The 17884-nt window shown below is 59.0% G+C and overlaps 1 protein-coding gene across 1 annotated transcript in view; it reads right to left on the reverse strand.

The window, feature by feature from the left end:
- Positions 1 to 15854: 15854 nt before the first annotated feature.
- HSD17B12 (hydroxysteroid 17-beta dehydrogenase 12) overlaps positions 15855 to 17884 on the reverse strand; it is a 109626-nt gene continuing 107596 nt past the window's right edge. Inside the window, 1 exon segment of the mRNA XM_054161416.1 lies at positions 15855 to 16162. Coding sequence (XP_054017391.1) covers positions 16058 to 16162 — 105 coding nt within the window. The 3' untranslated portion in view covers positions 15855 to 16057.

Below are 17884 nucleotides of genomic sequence, written 5' to 3' on the forward strand. Positions count from 1 at the left end.
ACCTCCCTGCTCCTGCTGGCCACACTGTTCCTGATGCAGGCCAGGATGCCATTGGCCCTCCTGGCTGCCTGGGCACACTGCTGGCTCATGTTCAGCTGCTGTCAACCAGCACCCCCAGGTCCCTCTCAGCCTGGCTGCTCTCAGCCACTCTGACCCCAGCCTGTAGCACTGCCTGGGGTTGTTGTGGCCAATGTGCAGCCCCTGGCACTTGGATGTGTTCAATCTCCTGCCCTTGGCCTCTGCCCATCTGCCCAGCCTGTCCAGGTCCCTCTCTGCCCTCCAGCAGATCAACTCCTGCCCCCAGCTTGGTGTTGTCAGCAAATTTACTGATCATGGACTCAATGTCCTTGTCCAGATCATCAATGAAGATGTTAAAGAGCACAGGGCCCAGCACTGATCCCTGGGGCACACCACTGGTGCCTGGCTGCCAGCTGGCTGTGGCACCATTCACCACCACTCTCTGGGCTCAGCCTCCAGCCAGTTCCTAACCCAGCTCAGAGAGCTGCTGTCCCAGCCAGGGGCTGACAGCTTGGCCAGGAGTTTGCTGTGGGGGATGGTGTCAAAGGCCTTGCTGAGGTCCAGGCAGACTCCATCCACAGCCTGCCCCACATCCACCAGGCAGTCACCTGGGCATGGAAGGAGATCAGGTTGGTCAGGCAGGAGCTGCCCTGCCTGAATCCATGCTGGCTGGGCCTGAGCCCTTGGCCATCCTCAAAGTGCTGTGTGACTGCACTCAGGATGACTGCTCCATCACCTTGCCTGGCACTGAGGTCAGGCTGATGCTTCACTTGGGAAGAAGGTTTCCTCCCATGGAAGATGAACTCTGGGTCAATCCAACACTCTGCAGCTGCCTGTGAGGCCTGTTGCTCAGACTGCCCTGTTCCCTGGGCCACCTTGCTCTCTTGCTTTTCATCAGGGCCACAGTCCAACCACCTCTGCTCAGCCTCACCTTTCCCTTGAGGCAAGGGAGAAGCTTGCAGCACAACAGAGACTGAAAACCCTTTGGGTGGTACAGCCTGAAGGGTTCTCATCTCCACCAGAGTCCTCTTGCAGCTCCCACTTGGCAAAGCATCTGCTGTCAAAGGATGCTCTCAGACAAGGCCTGGGCCAGCAGGGACCTCCAGAGCTCACCCAGCCCAACCTCCCTGCAGCCAGCAGGGACCTCTCCAACCACATCAGGCTGCCCAGGGCCCTGCCCAGCTTCACCTTGAATACCTCCAGGGAAGGAGCCTCAACCACCTCCCTGGGCAGCCTGTGCCAGTGTTCCACCACCCTCATGGTGAAGAACTTGCTCCTCACATCCAATCTGAATCTGCTCTGCTCTAGTTTGAAGCCATTGCCCCTGCTCCTGTCCCTGCAGCCCTTTGCAAACAGTCTCTCTGCAGCCTTCTTGCAGCCCCCTTCAGGTCCTGGCAGGCTGCTCTTAGGTCTCCCCAGAGCCTCCTCTTCTCCAGGCTGAACACCCCCAGCTCCCTCAGCCTGGCCTCACAGCAGAGCTGCTCCAACCCCCTGAGCATTCCCATGGCCTCCTCTGGAGCCTCTCCATCAGCTCCAGGTCCTTGCTGTGCTGAGGGCTCCAGCCCTGCCCCCAGCACTGCAGGTGAGGTCTCCCCAGAGCAGAGCAGAGTGGCAGAATCACCTCTCTGGCTCTCTGGCAATGCTGCTTTGGATGCAGCCCAGGCTGCCCTTGGCCTTCTGTGCTGCAGTCTCACCCTGCCTGCTCCTGGCCAGCTTCTCATCCCTCAGCACCCCCAAGTCCTTCTCCTCGGGGCTGCTTTCTATCCCCTCCTCCCCCAGTCTGTGTTGACAGTGAGGCTTGCTCTGGCCCAGGTGCAGAGCCCTGCACTTGCTCTTGTTGAGCACACCTAATGAGTGTCATGTAATTACGGAGTGTGAGCTGCCTCAGGCACAGGATGCAGTTAATGGCAAAGTATTCATTCAGAGATGACTCTGCACATAGAATCACAGAGCTGTCAGGGTGGGAAGGGAGCTCAAGGCTCAGCCAGTCCCAGCCCCCTGCCATGGGCAGGGACACCTCACACCACAGCAGCTTGCTCACAGCCACCTCCAGCCTGGCTGCAAACACCTCCAGGCAGGAGGCTGCCACCACCTCCCTGGGCAGCCTGTGCCAGGCTATCACCACCCTCATGGGCAACAACTTCTTCCTCACAGCCAATCTCAATCTCCCCACTTCTACTTTCTGCTCCATCCCCCCCAGTCCTATCCCTCCCTGACACCCTCCAAAGTCCCTCCCCAGCTTTCCTGGAGCCCCCTGCAGATCCTGGAAGGCCACAATGAAGGTCTCCTGGGAGCCTTCTCCTCTCCAGCCTGCACAACCCCAACTCTCTCAGGCTGTCTCCAGAGCAGAGCAGCTCCAGCCCTCTGCTCCTCCTCGTGGCCCTGCTCTGGACACCTTCCAGCCCTCTCCAGAGCCTTCCTGGCATGAGGGCTCCAGAGCTGGCCCCAGAGCTGCCAGCTGTGGTCTCAGCAGAGTGGAGCAGAGGGGCAGAATCCCCTCCCTGGCCCTGCTGGCCACACTTCTCTTGCTGCAGCCCAGGCTCTGCTTGGCTCTCTGGGCTGCAAGTGCTGCCTGCTGGCTCCTGTTGAGCTTCTCCTCCCCCAGCACCCCCAAGGCCTTTGCTCCAGGGCTGTTCTCCAGCCAGTCCCTGCCCAGCCTGTATCAGTGCCTGGGATTGCTCTGAGCCAGCTGCAGGACCCTTGGTCCTGTTGAACCTCATGGGGCTGTGCTGGGCTCAGCTCTGCAGCCTGTCCAGGTCCCTCTGGATGGATCCCTTCCCTCCAGCTCACCACACAGCTTGGTGCCATCAGCAGCTCTGCCGAGGGTTGCCTCGGTGCCACTCTCCCTGTCCACGAACGAAGTTCTCCCAGCAGAAGCAAAACCCTGAAGACAGCAGTGAGGGCAGGACTCTCTGGGAGCCACAGGGGGACTCACCATGGAGGGTTTCTTCCTCATCTCAAAGGTCCTGGTGGCCCCCAGGCTGAGGGAGGCAATGAGAGGCTTTGCCCCCAGCGAGGGCTCGGCGTCGCTGTGCCAGTCCACGCTGTCCTTCTCGCTGCGGTAGAGGTTGCAGAGCAGGGAGTTGAAGCTGCAGCCACTGACCTCCTCAATGCTCTCCTTCAGCATGGCCAGCACAGGATGCCACTGCCAGCAGCACAGCAGGAGCAGGGGGGAGGCAAGGCAAGGATCACTGAGGCTGGAAAAGGCCTTTATGATCATCTAACAGCTGTGTGCAGGGAGATGGTTAGGCCAGGGCTGGACTCGGCTCATACCAAATGGTTGGGGCTGGAAGGGACCTCAAGGATCAGTTAGTTCCCAACCCCCCTGCCATGGGCAGGGACCCCTCCCCCACCAGCCCAGGCCTCATCCAGCCTGGCCCTGAACACCTCCATGGAGGAGGCAGCCACAACTTCCCTGAGCAACCTGTGCCAGAGTCTCCCCAGCCTCACTGCCAAGAATTTCCTTTGCTCCAAGGCCTGAGGTCCTGGAGCAGGTCCAGAGAAGGGCAACAGAGCTGGGAAGGGTCTGGGGAACAGGGCTGGGGAGGAGCAGCTGAGGGAGCTGGGGAGGAGCAGCTGAGGGAGCTGGGGGGGGTTCACCTGGACAAATGGAAGTTGAGGGAAGGCTTTCTCTCTCTCTCTCTCTCTCTCTGCAGCTCCCTGAAAGGAGACCTGAGCCTGGGGGGGGGTTGGTCTCCTCTCCCAAGTAACAAGACAAACTAAAACGGCCTCAGGGTGCCCCAGGGGAGGTTTAGGTTGGGCATGAGGAACAATTTCCTCTCCAAAAGGGTTGTCAAGCCCTGGGGCAGGCTGCCCAGGGCAGTGGTGAAGTCCCCATCCCTGGAGGGGTTTCAAAGCTGTGCAGCTGAGGGATGTGCTTTAGTGGTGAGCTGGCAGTGCTGGGCTAAGGGTTGGACTCCATGATCTATCTTCACTAAAGGTCTCTTCCAATCTTAATGATCCCATGATGGAGTGATCATGCCCTTCTGCCAACCTTCAGCACCTCCACTGTGCCCCTCTCAGGCAGTGCACCCAGGACTCCTGCCTGAGGAAGCTCTCCACATGCCTGCTACCATGTTGGCTAGAAGTGAAACCCTGAGAGACACTCCAGATCAAAGCAGGGGACAGAGGGAAGTTCTGCTCCTCAGGCCCTGCAAAGGCTCTGCCTGTGCCCCCTGCACCTCTGGCTGTGCACATACCTCTGGGTTTGGCTGCATGGTCACCCCAGAGTAGGTGTAAGGGAGCTCCCCATACCAGCAGGTAAGCCTTGGCTCTTCAAAAGATACTTCTGGAGGAAGGCAAAGAACAGGAAGGCTCTCAGTCACCCCCCCAGAGGGCTTGGAAACAGAAAGCTGACTGCCCACTGGCCTAAGGGGAGCAGCCTCTTCCATGTCTTCAGCCTTACTGAAAGACTCCAGCATCTCCCAAGGTCTTTTCCAGCCCAGACAATTCTATGGTGAGCTCAAGTGGAAGGCTGGGATTGCCCAAAAGCAAGCTGGGTGGTGTGGTTGACGTGCTGGAGGGATGGGATGGCATCCAGAGGGACCTGGAGAGGCAGGCCAAGGAGCTCAGCAAGTTCAGCCAAACCAAGGGCAAGGTCCTGCACATGGGTTGGGGCAACCCCAAGCACAAATCCAGGCTGGGTGGAGAATGGGCAGAGAGCAGTGCTGAGGAGAAGGACATGGGGGAAGCTCAACATGAGCTGGCACCTGCAGTGCTGGGGCCAGATCTGGAGTCCTCAGCACAGACAGGAGCCAGAGGAGGCCACAGCAGTGCTGGCAGGGCTGGAAGCCCTCTGCTGGGAGGCCAGGCTGAGACAGTTGGGGTGGTTCTGCCCTGAGACGTCTCCAGGCAGACCTTAGGGCAACCTTCCAGCACCTGAAGGAGGATCCAGAGAGCTGGAGAGGGACTTTTGCCAAAGGTCTGGAGTGACAGGGGGAGGGGTAATGGCTTCAGACTGGAGGAAGCTGGATTCAGATCAGGAAGAAATTCTTCCCCATGAGGGTGGTGAGAGACTGAAACCTTGCCCAGAGAAGTGTGTGAAGCCAGGCTGGATGAGGCCCTGAGCAGCCTGCTCTAGTGGCAGATGTCCTTGCCCACGGCAGAGGGGCTGGAAATGGATGACCTGCCAGAGCTCTTCCAACCCAAACCGTGCTGTGATGCTGGCCTGGTTCTGATTTCTCCTGGCAAGATGTGGATGCTGGGGAGGGTGAAGTGGAAAGCACTGCAGCACCCAAGAGCATCACAGAAGCAGAGGGGCTGGACAGGGGAATGTTTAGTGTCTGCCCTGTGGTGCCACACAAACACCAAGCTCAAAGCACTTCCCCTGTCCTGGGAAAGGCCATTCCTCAAGGCCTGGCAGCTCACAGCCTCCACTGCTGCAGGCTCACCACAGAGATGCTGAAGACATTTTCCAGCCCTGTCCCCTAACTCCCTCTGAACCTTTTCCATCCAGCTGAAGGAGAAACTCAGGTGGAAGAGCTGCCCCTTAGTGAGCAAACCCAGAACAGCAGCCTCTTGCCTCACTGCCTTGCTGCACTCAACAAGCAGCCCCAAGGCAAGAGAAACAGGAGGTCTGCCGGGCTTTGAAGGGGGGAGAGGCAAGAAGGATTCCTGGTGACAAAGACAATCCCCAACCAGCCTCCAAGAACAGAGATTCTGCAGCATCACTGGCAGCCTGTGTGAAGGGAATGGGGCACAGGCATGGGCTGAGGGGGAAAAGAGGGAGGAAAGGGCCTGGGGGTGGCAGAGGCAGCCAAGTCAAATGGTTTTCAGACGAGGACCATGGGGAGAGAGAGTGAAAACCAAGCAGCATGGAGAACCTGGAAGGAAATGTGAAGGAGTGGCCATAGGGAGCATACAAAACCCCACCAAGAGGAAGCCCAAAGGGTGGCTTTGGAGATGGAAGCAAGCTAGGAGTGAGCTGGGGACGTGGGGCTGCACGCTCCTCACCCTGCCTGCTGTGAGTTCGCTGCCGCCAGGGCAGGTCCTGCAGGAGCTGCTCAAACATCCAGTCTGCCTGCTGGGAGTCAAGAAAGCCAGGAACCAAATGAACCCTAAGGAAAAGGGCACAGAATTGTTTGGGTTGGAGGAGGCCTCCAAGATCACTGAGCCCAACCACCAGCCCAACCCCACCACATCCCACGGTGCCACGGCCACAGGCTTCTCGAACGCCTCCAGGGCTGGGGACTCCCTGGGCAGCCTCTGCCAGTCCCTGACCACTCTTGCAGGAGAGAAATTGCTCCTGATCTCCAACCTGAGCCTCCCCTGGCACAATTTCAGCCCATGTCCTCTCATTCTGTCACCAGACACTAGGGAGACCAACCCCCCCACCTCACTGCAGCCTCCTCTCAGGGAGCTGCAGAGAGCAGTGAGGTCCCTCCCCAGCCTCCTCTTCTCCAGGCTCAACACCCCCAGCTCCCTCAGCTGCTCCTCCCCAGCCCCTTCCCCAGCTTGATGCTCTTCTCTGGACCTGCTCCAGCACCCCAATGTCCTTTTTGGAGTGAGGGCCCCCAGCTGAAGCCTGTATTCGAGGTGCACCCTCACTAGTGCTGAGCACAGGGGGACAATCCCTTGCCCTGTCAGTAGCCACCCCATTGCTGATCCAGGCCTGATCCTGGTAGCCTTCCTCATCACCTGCTGGCTCATCTTCAGCCAGCTCCAAACCACCACCAGGCAACTTTCCAGACACTCTCCCCTGAGCCTGGAGTGCTCATGGGGTTGTTGTAACCCAAGTGCAGGGCTCAGCACTTGGCCTTGTTGCCCAAACTCTCTGAAGAGACCCCAATGTGTTCCTGTGTGCCTCTGCAACAGCAGACACCAAGCTCACATCCACTTACCTGGAGATGCCAGTGGGTGCTGTGCTGAGCTCATACACACCAGGCTTGCTGGGGGTGGAGAAAGGAAAGAGCCATCAGAGGGACAGGGAACAAGAAGTTATCTCACACTGAGCAGCACAGAATAGGTTTGCTGTGAGCCTTGCTGAGGGAGGGCAAGGAGGGAGGGGGCAAGGAAGGGGGAGGGAGGGCAAGGAAGGGGGAGGGAGGGCAAGGAAGGGGGAGGGAGGGCAAGGAAGGGGGAGGGAGGGCAAGGAAGGGGGAGGGAGGGCAAGGAAGGGGGAGGGAGGGCAAGGAAGGGGGAGGGAGGGCAAGGAAGGGGGAGGGAGGGCAAGGAAGGGGGAGGGAGGGCAAGGATGGCAAAGAGAAGATCACAAAGGAGGAGACAACAAAGAGAGTTGGGGGGACACAAAGGGGGGAATGGTAGGGGTAGAATGAGGCAATAATGGTCTGGAGACAGAGGTCAGAGCAAGGCAGGAAGGGGGCTGCAGCAGCACAGGAGTGTGTGTGCACTTCCTACCCCTCCCTCTCCCCTCACCAAAGGCCCCTGTCACACAGTTTTAGGGCTCCAGAGATCAAGAAGCAAGGAGTGTGCCAGGGAATCTAAAGGAGCACCAAGGGGAAGAAGCAGAGGAAGGGCAGTGGGGCTGGCACCACACTCACTCTAGCACGCCTGCCTCTGGAACTCTGCGCTCCACCTGCAAGGGAAGACGGCAGACACTCAGCCCTGGAGCCCTTGGCAGGCTGGAGCCCAGAAGAATTGATCTCTGGTGGCTCCACACAAGCATAGACACTGCAGGGCCAGTGAGGGTAAGACAGCTCTGGGCAGCTGGTGAAGGGTACCAACCCAGCAGCCCCCTTCCGTGCCCCAGGAACACCCAGCTGCAACCCCCGCTGCAGCTGCTCTGGGCAGCCAACTGCTCCCCCTCCAAGGGCCATTTGCTGCTAGGGCCTTTGGATTGGTGCAGTCCTCATTAGCTAGCACCTCATGAGCACCACAAATGTTCTTAACAGAGAGAAGGGGGGAAAAAAAACCAAACCATCTAGAGCAGATAGGACAGGGAGGAGCACATCCCAGAGCCCAGCCCGGCGAGCAGCCCCGGAGGGGAGCTGAGCAATGCTCAGCAAGAGATAGAGGGCAGGAGGATGCAGCCAGACTCTGCTCAGGTGCCCAGCCACAGGACAAGGGGCAATGAGCACCATCTGCAACCCAGGAGGATCCATCTGAACAGGAGGAGAGAGTGCTTTGCTGTGAGGGTGCTGGAGGCCTGGAGCAGGCTGCCCAGAGAGGTTGTGGAGTCTGCTTGTCTGCAGAGAGTCCAAACCTGCCTGGACAACGTGCTCCTGGGCAAGCTGCTGTGGGTGCCCAGCTTTGTCAGGGGGGTTGGAGCTAAGCAAGCTATAGTTATCAGGGCTCTACCACAAAGGACAAGGAGAACCTTTCCAGACCACCTCCAACCCTTCCACACCAAGAAAAGAGCCTTTCAAACACTTTTGTGTCAGAAAGAGGAGTTCAGGAGGCTGCTGGTGGCTTTTTCACCCAAAGAAGGACCTGCACAGAGCACAAGATCCTCTGTCTGCTGAGGAGACACAAAGCAGAGGCTGGGATGCAAACCCCAGGGGGCAAATGAGGAGAAAAGAGAGCTCAGATCGTGTCTGGGGACTGCATCACTCTGAATATTGAGGGGAAGAGAGCTCTTTAAGCTTTCTGCAAAGCAAAGAAGTTGTGAACAAGGACACAGTGACTACTCACAGAGACTGAGAGAGGTGAGAGTCACCAGCGCTTGCTTGGTGGAAGCCCACAGCTCAGCTCTGCTGGGGGTTGAGTTTGTTTCAAAGCCATGGCCTCAAAGCCTGACCCTCTTCCAGTAAGGCATCTGAGAGTGTCTGCCACAGCAGCCCCACAGCTAACCTGAGGCAGTGGATGAGCAGGGGGGGAGGTGGAGGGGAACTGGTTGGAGGAAAGAACTCAGAGTTGTGGTCAGTGGGATGGAGTCCAGTTGGAGGCCTGTGCCTAGGGGAGTCCCTCAGGGGTCAGGACTGGGACCAGAGCTGGTCAATAGATTCATCAAGGACCTGGATGAGGGCACAGAGGGCACTGCCAGCAAGGCTGTGCTGCACTCTGTCCCTTCTCCTCCCAGCCTAGCTCTGAGCTTGGGGTTGCCCCCAGCCGGGTGCGGAGCGCTGCGCTTGGCTGCGGGGTGCTCAGTGTGACCTGTGCTGGGCTGTGCCTCAGCCCTGGTGGGAGCACTGCTGAGGGCCACCACACACAGCCTGCACCAGCCCATGCAGCACCCACAGGCCTCCCTTCTGCCTCCCTGCTCTGCCAGGGAAAAGAGACATGCAGCAGCTCCATTGTGGCCCCAGGACTGAAGCCCTTGATGGGAACATAGGCAGGTGGGCAGATGGTGGCAGAGCAGGGGCTGTGGTTTGCCTGGATTCCAGTAAGGCATCTGAGAGTGTCTGCCACAGCAGCCCCACAGCTAACCTGAGGCAGTGGATGAGCAGGGGGGGAGGTGGAGGGGAACTGGTTGGAGGAAAGAACTCAGAGTTGTGGTCAATGGGATGGAGCCCAGTTGGAGGCCTGTGCCTAGGGGAGTCCCTCAGGGGTCAGGACTGGGACCAGAGCTGGTCAATAGATTCATCAAGGACCTGGATGAGGGCACAGAGGGCACTGCCAGCAAGGTGGCTGGTGGCACCAAGCTGGGTGGAGTGGCTGCCACAGGAGGGTTGTGCTGCCACCCAGCCTGACCTGGACAGGCTGAGAGCTGGGCAGGGAGAAATGGAATGAAGTTCAACAAGGGCAAGGGCAGAGTCTTGCACCTGGGAAAGAGCAACCCCAGGGAGCAGGAGAGGTTGGGGACTGAGCTGCTGGAGAGCAGGGAAGGGGAAAGGGACCTGAGGGGTCCTGGTGGATGGGAGGCTGACCATGAGCCAGCAAGGTGCTCTGGTGGCCAAGGAGGCCAATGGCATCCTGGGGTGCATTAGAAGGGCTGTGGGCAGCAGCTCAGAGAGGTTCTCCTCCCTCTCTGCTCTGCCCTGGTGAGGCTGCATCTGGAATATTGTGTCCAGCTCTGGGCCCCTCAGTTCAAGAGGGACAGGCTGCTACCTGAGAGAGTCCAGCACAGAGCCACAAGGATGATGAAGGCAGGGGAAGATCTTCCTCATGAGGAGAGCCTGAGGGAGCTGAGGGCTCTGGAGCTTGCAGAGGAGGAGCCTGAGGGTGAGCTCCTTGCTGGTGCTAAAGCTGTGCAGGGGCAGTGCCCAGAGGCTGGAGCCAGGCTCTGCTGGGGGATGCCCAATGCCAGCACAAGGGGCAGTGGTGGAAGCTGAGGCAGAGGAAGTGCCATGGACACAGGAGGAAGAATTTTTTCACTGTGAGGGTGCCAGAGGCCTGCAGCAGGCTGCCCAGGGGGGCTGTGGAGCCTCCCTCTCTGGAGATATCCCAACCCCCCCTGGATGTGTTCCTGTGTGAGCTGCTCTAGGTGCTCCTGCTCTGGCAGGGGGTTGGGCTGGGTGAGCTCTCCAGGTCCCTTCCAGCCCCTGACACCCTGTGACTCTTGTGTCATTTGAAGGTCAATAACAGACAAGGCACTGCTGGTCACAGCATCCTTTTTTTTTTTCACCTCTGATGGCTTCTCAAAGACAAACTGCTTCTGAGAGTGAGGCTGATCTTTCCTCATCCATGCTGGGGTGGCACCTGCAGGGCAGAGGTTGCTGGCTGCTGCTCCCTTAGGTGCTAAAGCAAAGAGAAAAACAAAACCAAGCCAAGGATGACACAAACCAGAACTTCACCATATGAAAAACCAACACAGACCAACACCCCCAAGGTCCTTTCCCTCCAGCCACACTTCCCCAAACCTGACACTTTGATCCCAAAGGACAGAACCATTGAATGGGTTGGGTTGGAAGGGACCTCCAGAGGCCATGCAGCCCCAGCAGTCAGCAGGGACATCCTGCACTAGAGCAGGCTGCTCACAGCCTCCTTGAACCTGTCCCTGACTATCTTCCAGGGCAACCTGTTGCAGTGTTCCACCAGCCTCAGGGTGCAGAACTTGGTCCCAACATCCAACCCAAACCTTCTCTTCCCTAAGCACAGCATCTGGAACCTTTCAAGCCTACCACCACTGGAGCAGCTCTGCCACCTGCCAGCAGACATTTCCCCCAAGCAGCCTAACCTCAGCTATTTTGGGGGAAAGCAAAAGACAATTCTCTGGTTAAAAAAACAACACACCCAACAAACCAAACCCAAGAGTGCTTCTCCTGAAAGCAGGCTTGGACACCAGGGAGCAAAGGCTGGAAGGAAAAGTCAAGCTTATCACTTCATGCCAACAGGCTTCAGAATGGGCCTGAAAGAGAGACAAAAACTGCCTGATTCTGTGGAGTTCAAAAGAGGGCAGAAGTAAATCCCCTTAGGAATAGGTGGAATGGAAGCCACTGGTGACAGAAAACTCAGAGGTGACACACACAAGGCCAGGAAGCTGTACTGGAGCACATGGAGGACAGGGAGCTGCCTTGAGCCAGCCAGCATGGCTTCACCAGGGGCAAGTCCTGCCTGACCTCCCTACAATGATGTAACCACATCAGTGGACAAGGGAAGACCAACAGATGTCATCTACCTGGACTTCTGTAAAGCCTTTGACAGTGTCCCCCACAGTATCCTTCTAGGCTGGAGAGAGATGGATTTGAAGGGTGGACTCTCCAGTGGGTAAGGAATTGGTTGGGGGATCACATCCAGTGGGCAGCGGCTCGATGGCCAGATGGAGACAGGGGACAAGTGGTGTCCCTCAGGGCTCTGAACTGGGACCAGAGCTGTTCAGGATCTTCATCAGTGCTTACAGACAGCCAGACTGAGGCAGCCTCAGCACCTCTGCAGATGACACAAAGCTGAGTGGTTGGCAAGTCTGAAGGGTGGGATGGCATCCAGAGGGACCTGGGCAGGCTGGGAGGGGTGGGCTGAGGAGATTCCCATGAGGGTCAAGGAGGCAAAGTGCAAAGTCCTGCACCTAGGTCAGGGCAGTGCTAGAGATCAATCCAGGCTGGGGGATGATGAGCTAGAGCGCAGCCCTGCAGAAAGGCCTTGGGGTGCTGGTGGAGGAGAAGCTGGACAGGAGGCAGCAATGGGCACTGGCAGCACAGAGGGCCAAGGGCAGCCTGGGCTGCATCCAAAGCAGTGTGGCCAGAGATGGAGAGAGAGGATCCTGTCCCTCTGCTCTGGGGAGACCTCACCTGCAGTGCTGTGTCCAGCTCTGGAGCCATCAACACAGGAAGTAACTGGAGCTGATGGAGAGGCTGCAGAGGAGGGACACAAAATGCTCAGGGGGTTGGAGCAGCTCTGCTAGGAGGAGAGGCTGAGGGAGCTGGGGGTGTTCAGCCTGAACAAGGCTCTGGGGCGACCTGATAGCTACATGTCAGCATCTGAAGAGGACCTACAGGAAGGCTGGGGGCGCTGTTTAGAAGGGTAGTAGCAGGATGAGGGTCAGTGGTTAGCAAGTGGAGCAGGGCAGATTGAGGCTGGACATCAGGACACAGTTCTGCACCATGAGAGTGGTGAGACTGCAACAGGCTGCCCAGGGAGGGGATTAGGCTCCTTCCCTGCAGATACTCAAGGTCAGACTTGCCGTGGCCCTGAGCAGCCTGATCTGGCTGGAGGTGTCTCTGCTGCCTGCAGCCGCGGCCGGACAGCTTCCCGTTCCCGCGGGGTTGGGCTGCCGGACCCCGGACCCTGCGCCACGCCGCGGGCTGCCGCCGCTTACCCGCCGTGCCCGGGGGCCGCCGCCGCCCCTTACCCGCCGTGCCCGGGGGCTGCCGCCGCTTACCCGCCGTGCCCGGGGGCTGCTGCCGTCCCTTACCCGCCGTGCCCGGGGGCTGCCGCCGCCCCTTACCCGCCGTGCCCGGGGGCTGCCGCCGCCCCTTACCCGCCGTGCCCGGGGGCTGCTGCCGTCCCTTACCCGCCGTGCCCGGGGGCTGCTGCCGCCGCCCCTTACCCGCCGTGCCCGGGGGCCGCCGCCGCCCCTTACCCGCCGTGCCCGGGGGCCGCCGCCGCCCCTTACCCGCCGTGCCGCCCCTTACCCGCCGTGCCGCCCCTTACCCGCCGTGCCCGGGGGCCGTGCCGCCCCTTACCCGCCGTGCCCGGGGGCTGCTGCCGCCGTCCCTTACCCGCCGTGCCCGGGGGCCGTGCCGCCCCTTACCCGCCGTGCCCGGGGGCTGCTGCCGCCCCTTACCCGCCGTGCCCGGGGGCTGCTGCCGCCCCTAACCCGCCGTGCCCGGGGGCTGCTGCCGCCCCTAACCCGCCGTGCCCGGGGGCTGCTGCCGCCCCTAACCCGCCGTGCCGCCCCTTACCCGCCGTGCCCGGGGGCCGCCGCCGCCCCTTACCCGCCGTGCCGCCCCTTACCCGCCGTGCCCGGGGGCCGTGCCGCCGGGGCGCTGGCCCAGCCGCCTTGCACCCGCGCCTGCCGCCGCCGCTCCGCCATGGCGCCGCCTGCCTGCCGGCCGGGCCGGTGACCGCCCTCTTCCGCCGGCAGCGGCACAGCGCTGGGTACCGCCCCCCGGGGCTGGCTGCTGCCCGCCGCTCCTCCCCGGGCTCCCGGAGCGTCAGAGTGGAGCAGTGAGCACCTGCAGCCCAGAGAGCCAAGCAGAGCCTGGGCTGCAGCAAGAGAAGTGTGGCCAGCAGGGCAGGGAGGGGATTCTGCCCCTCTGCTCCACTCTGCTGAGACCACAGCTGCAGCTCTGGGGCCAGCTCTGGAGCCTCTGTGCCAGGAAGGCTCTGGAGGGGCTGGAAGGTGTCCAGAGCAGGGCCAGGAGGAGGAGCAGAGGGCTGGAGCTGCTCTGCTCTGCAGACAGCCTGAGAGAGTTGGGGTTGTGCAGGCTGGAGAGGAGAAGGCTCCCAGGAGACCTTCTGGTGGCCTTCCAGGAGCTGCAGGGGGCTCCAAGAGAGCTGGGGAGGGACTTTTGAGGGTGTCAGGGAGGGATAGGACTGGGGGGGATGGAGCAGAACTAGAAGTGGGGAGACTGAGATTGGCTGTGAGGAAGAAGTTGTTGCCCAGGAGGGTGGTGAGAGCCTGGCACAGGTTGCCCAGGGAGGTGGTGGAAGCCTCCTGCCTGGAGGTGTTTGCAGCCAGGCTGGAGGTGGCTGTGAGCAAGCTGCTGTGGTGTGAGGTGTCCCTGCCCATGGCAGGGGGTTGGGATTGGCTGAGCCTTGAGCTCCCTTCCAAGCCTGACAGTTCTATGGTTCTATGACTAACCCAGCACCGCCAGGTCACCACATGGACCTCAGCACCACAGCTCTGAAACCCCTCCAGGCATGGGATTCCAGCACTACCCTGGGCAGCCTGGTCCAGGACTGGGCAAGCCTTTTGGGGAGGGAATTGTTCCTTGTGTCCAATATAAACCTCCTATTGTGCAGCCTGAGGCTCTTTCCTCTCGTCCTACTGCTTCTTAGTCAGGAGAAGAGACCAACCCAACCCCTGGCAGGCTGAACCACCCCAGCGCAGGGTGGAGGTGGATGAACGACCGTCTCACGACGGGTTGGCCTTGATGATCTTTGAGGTCTCTTCCAACCTTGGTGATTCTGTGAGACTGTGACAAGAGGTTAATAAAGCTTGGGTTTGGTATGTGAAAGTCCAGCAGCTTTCACTGAGTGACGGTATGGGATAAAGGCCAGGCAGGAGGAGGCAAATGAAGGAGACCCCCTCCCCCCCGCAACAGATTCAGTATGCTGAGAGTAATTTCCATTTTATTTGTTTGACAAAGTCAAGACATGAACAGGTTTAGTCTGGTAGCTTCCACATCAGATCCTGAGCAAACCAACCCAGGGCTCCTACAGAACCACCACCACTGACTTCACCACCCCTGCTCCCAAGGGCAGGAACACGACCGGGGTAGGATCTGCCTCTCGGATTTGATCAGCACCATTGCATCGGTATTCAGGTTTTTGTACAGAATCACGAGCCCCCCTCCCCCTCCCCTCCCTCCCTCCCTCCCACCCCAACATCACCTCTTCTGCTTCCAAACCAGAGCTTGAAATGAATCCTTCTGAGGACAGAAAGCAACCTGCAACTCTTCAAGGAGAGGAAGTCGGAGCAGAAGACGCAGGGAGATGCTCTGCGGTTTGGTTTGTGGAGCGTCAGCTCCTTTTTAAGTGTTGATAAAAGAAAGGAGAGAGAGAGAGAGACCAAAATATCCAAGCAGTTAGGTAAAGAGAGACAGCAGCAGCTCAGACTCCTCAGGTACTCTGAGATCCCTGTCCTGGAGCTGGGAGGCTGCACCTTGGAGCAGAACCAAACGAATCAGTTCGAGACGAGAACAAAGTCAGTGAAAGGCTTCCGAGGTTTGGGTCTCGTTCTTGAAGCTGTCTCAGATGTTCCTGTCTCAAAGGGCCTCAGCACAGGCAGACTGGCAGGTGCTTCAGCAAGAGGCCTCAGGAACTCATTTCAAGCTCTGCATTTCAAGGGCTCACCGGCGTGGCCAGCAAGGTGAGGCAGAAGGTGTGACGGTTATCTACATCGCGGTATCCACCACCTAGCAAGGAAGAGCAGGCACCGAGCTCGGGAAAGCATTGCTGTGACAAACCGTGGGGATCACAGGGGGAGGGGAGGTTAGAACCCAGCTCAGTACTTCTGGGGTGATGTTATTTTATGTAGCTATTTATAGATGAGGTTGTTGGGGGTGGGGGGAGTTCGGCTCAGTTTTCCCCTCGAGTTCACAACCCCTGAAATCACCCTGGGGAAGCACTTCTGAGATGCTTGACAAGGGCAGGATCCCTGCAGGTAAGCCAGGCGGCAAGGTGGGAAGAAGGAATCCTCTGGCAGCAGTGCTGGGTTACCTTGGTGAAGGTGCTCCCTTCCCACTCCCACCCAGGGGGGTGAGAGAACTGCCACTCTCCTACCCCTCTCCCACAGGGGATGCAGAGATGCGATGAGGAAGCTGAGAGCAATGTCTGATCAAAGGCCTGGGTGAGCACAGTGTGATTGATCCAAAGCACTTCCCCCCCCACCCCCCACCAATTCCCCAGCCCGGATTAGCTATGAACAAAGAAAGTCTGTTTGGAAGTCAATGGCCTCCTTTCACCTCTACCCTCCTGTTCTGCTTGTTAGACAGCACACCTAGGACTGCAGGTGGTTAGAGCATCAGGGGGGATGGTGGAGCCTGCTGCAGCGCTGGAGCTTGCAGGGCTCCCGGGAGGCTTCCTGGCTGCCTCCAGCTTACTTCTCCTTCTTTTTTTTCAGGTAACGAGCTCGGATTTGTTTGTTTGTTCTCATGAGGAAGTTAATGGCAGTAGAAGAAGGGAGAAGAGAGAAGATCCAGCCCTGGAAAAAAAAAAGCAAACCAACAAAATGGGGAGAGAAAAACTCCCAGCCTTTTAGAGCCTGTGCTGAGTGAGATCCAACAGTCAGCAGCACGCACAAAGGTTGCCAGGCCACGGTTAGATGGGGAGAGTCTGAGACGGGAGCAGGGGAGACCTAGCTTGGGCAGCAGGAGGAAGTTCCTCACAATCAGGGTAAGTGAAACAGAATCACAGAGCTGTCAGGCTTGGATGGGAGCTCAGGGCTCAGCCAGCTCCAGCCCCCTGCCATGGGCAGGGACACCTCACACCACAGCAGGTTGCTCACAGCCACCTCCAGCCTGGCTGCAAACACCTCCAGGCAGGAGGCTGCCACCACCTCCCTGGGCAGCCTGTGCCAGGCTCTCACCACCCTCATGGGCAACAACTTCTTCCTCACAGCCAATCTCAATCTCCCCACTTCTAGTTTTGCTCCATCCCCCCCAGTCCTATCCCTCCCTGACACCCTCAAAAGTCCCTCCCCAGCTTTTCTTGCAGCCCCCTGCAGATCCTGGAAGGCCACAAGAAGGTCTCCTGGGGGCTTTCAGACTCCTTCAGACTGAACAGCCCCAGCTCTCTCAAGTCTATCCCCATAGGAGAGGTGCTCCAGCCCTCTAATCAGTCTAACACTAATCCTGCAACAGAGATGTGGTGGAGGCCTCACCTCTGGAGGCATTCAAGGTCAGGCTTGATGGGGCCCTGAGCAGCCTGATGTAGCTGGAAATGTCCCTGCTCACTGCAGGAAGGTTGGAGAAGATAACCTTCGAGGGCTCCCTTCCAAGCTGAGGCACTCAGTGAGTCTGTGATTCTAAATCATGACAAGATGGCTTCACCAAGGGAAGTCCTCCCTGACCAGCCCAGTGCCTGCTGTCCTGGAGTGACTACCTCAGGGGGTGACATCCATCTGGACTCCTGAAAAGCCTTTGACACAATCCCCCCCTCAACATCCTTCTCTTGAAACTGGAGAGAGAGGGATTGGATGGGTGGACTGTTGGGTGGGTAATGGATTAGTTGGATGGCTGCAGACAGAGGGTAGTGGTCAATGGCTCAGTCTCCAGGCAGAGATGGGAGACAAGTGGTGTCCCTCAGGGGTCCAGAGTGGGACCAGTGAGAGTTAGTATCCTCATCAATGACACAGGCAGTGGGATCGAGTGCACCCTCAGCAGGTTTGCAGGTGACACTGTGTTGACTCCTGCAGTTGTCATGTCAGAGGAACAGGATCCATCCAGGGGGGACCTGGACAGGCTTGAGAACTGGGTCTGTGTAAACCTCAGGAGGTTCAACAAAGCCAGGGGTAAGGTCCTGCACAGAGACTGGGGCAATCCTCAGCATCAATCCAAGCGAAGGATGATGTGATTCCAGTCCTCCCATCCTGGCTGTGACTTCCTCTGGCCCCACTCCAACAGTCCCTGTCTGGCCCAGCACTGCAGGTGGGGTCTCAGCAGAGCAGAGGGGCAGGATCCCCTCCCTGCCCCTGCTGCCCAGGCTGCATCCAGGCAGGGAGCCACAGGGTGCTGGCTCACATCCAGCTTTTCACCCACTAGCATCCCCAAGCCCTTCTGCACAGGGCTGTTCAGGGATCCTCTCTGTCCCCGGCTACTGCTGAGCATAATGCTGCATCATCGCTCTCCAATCCAGCGAGAGCCTTTCCATTATGCTTCCCTTGGGAGTCCAAATCCTCCCTGTGCACTCTGTGAGCCAAGAGAGC

The sequence above is a fragment of the Dryobates pubescens genome, chromosome 5, assembly GCF_014839835.1.
Source record: "Dryobates pubescens isolate bDryPub1 chromosome 5, bDryPub1.pri, whole genome shotgun sequence".
Classification (NCBI taxonomy): Eukaryota; Metazoa; Chordata; class Aves; order Piciformes; family Picidae; genus Dryobates; species Dryobates pubescens.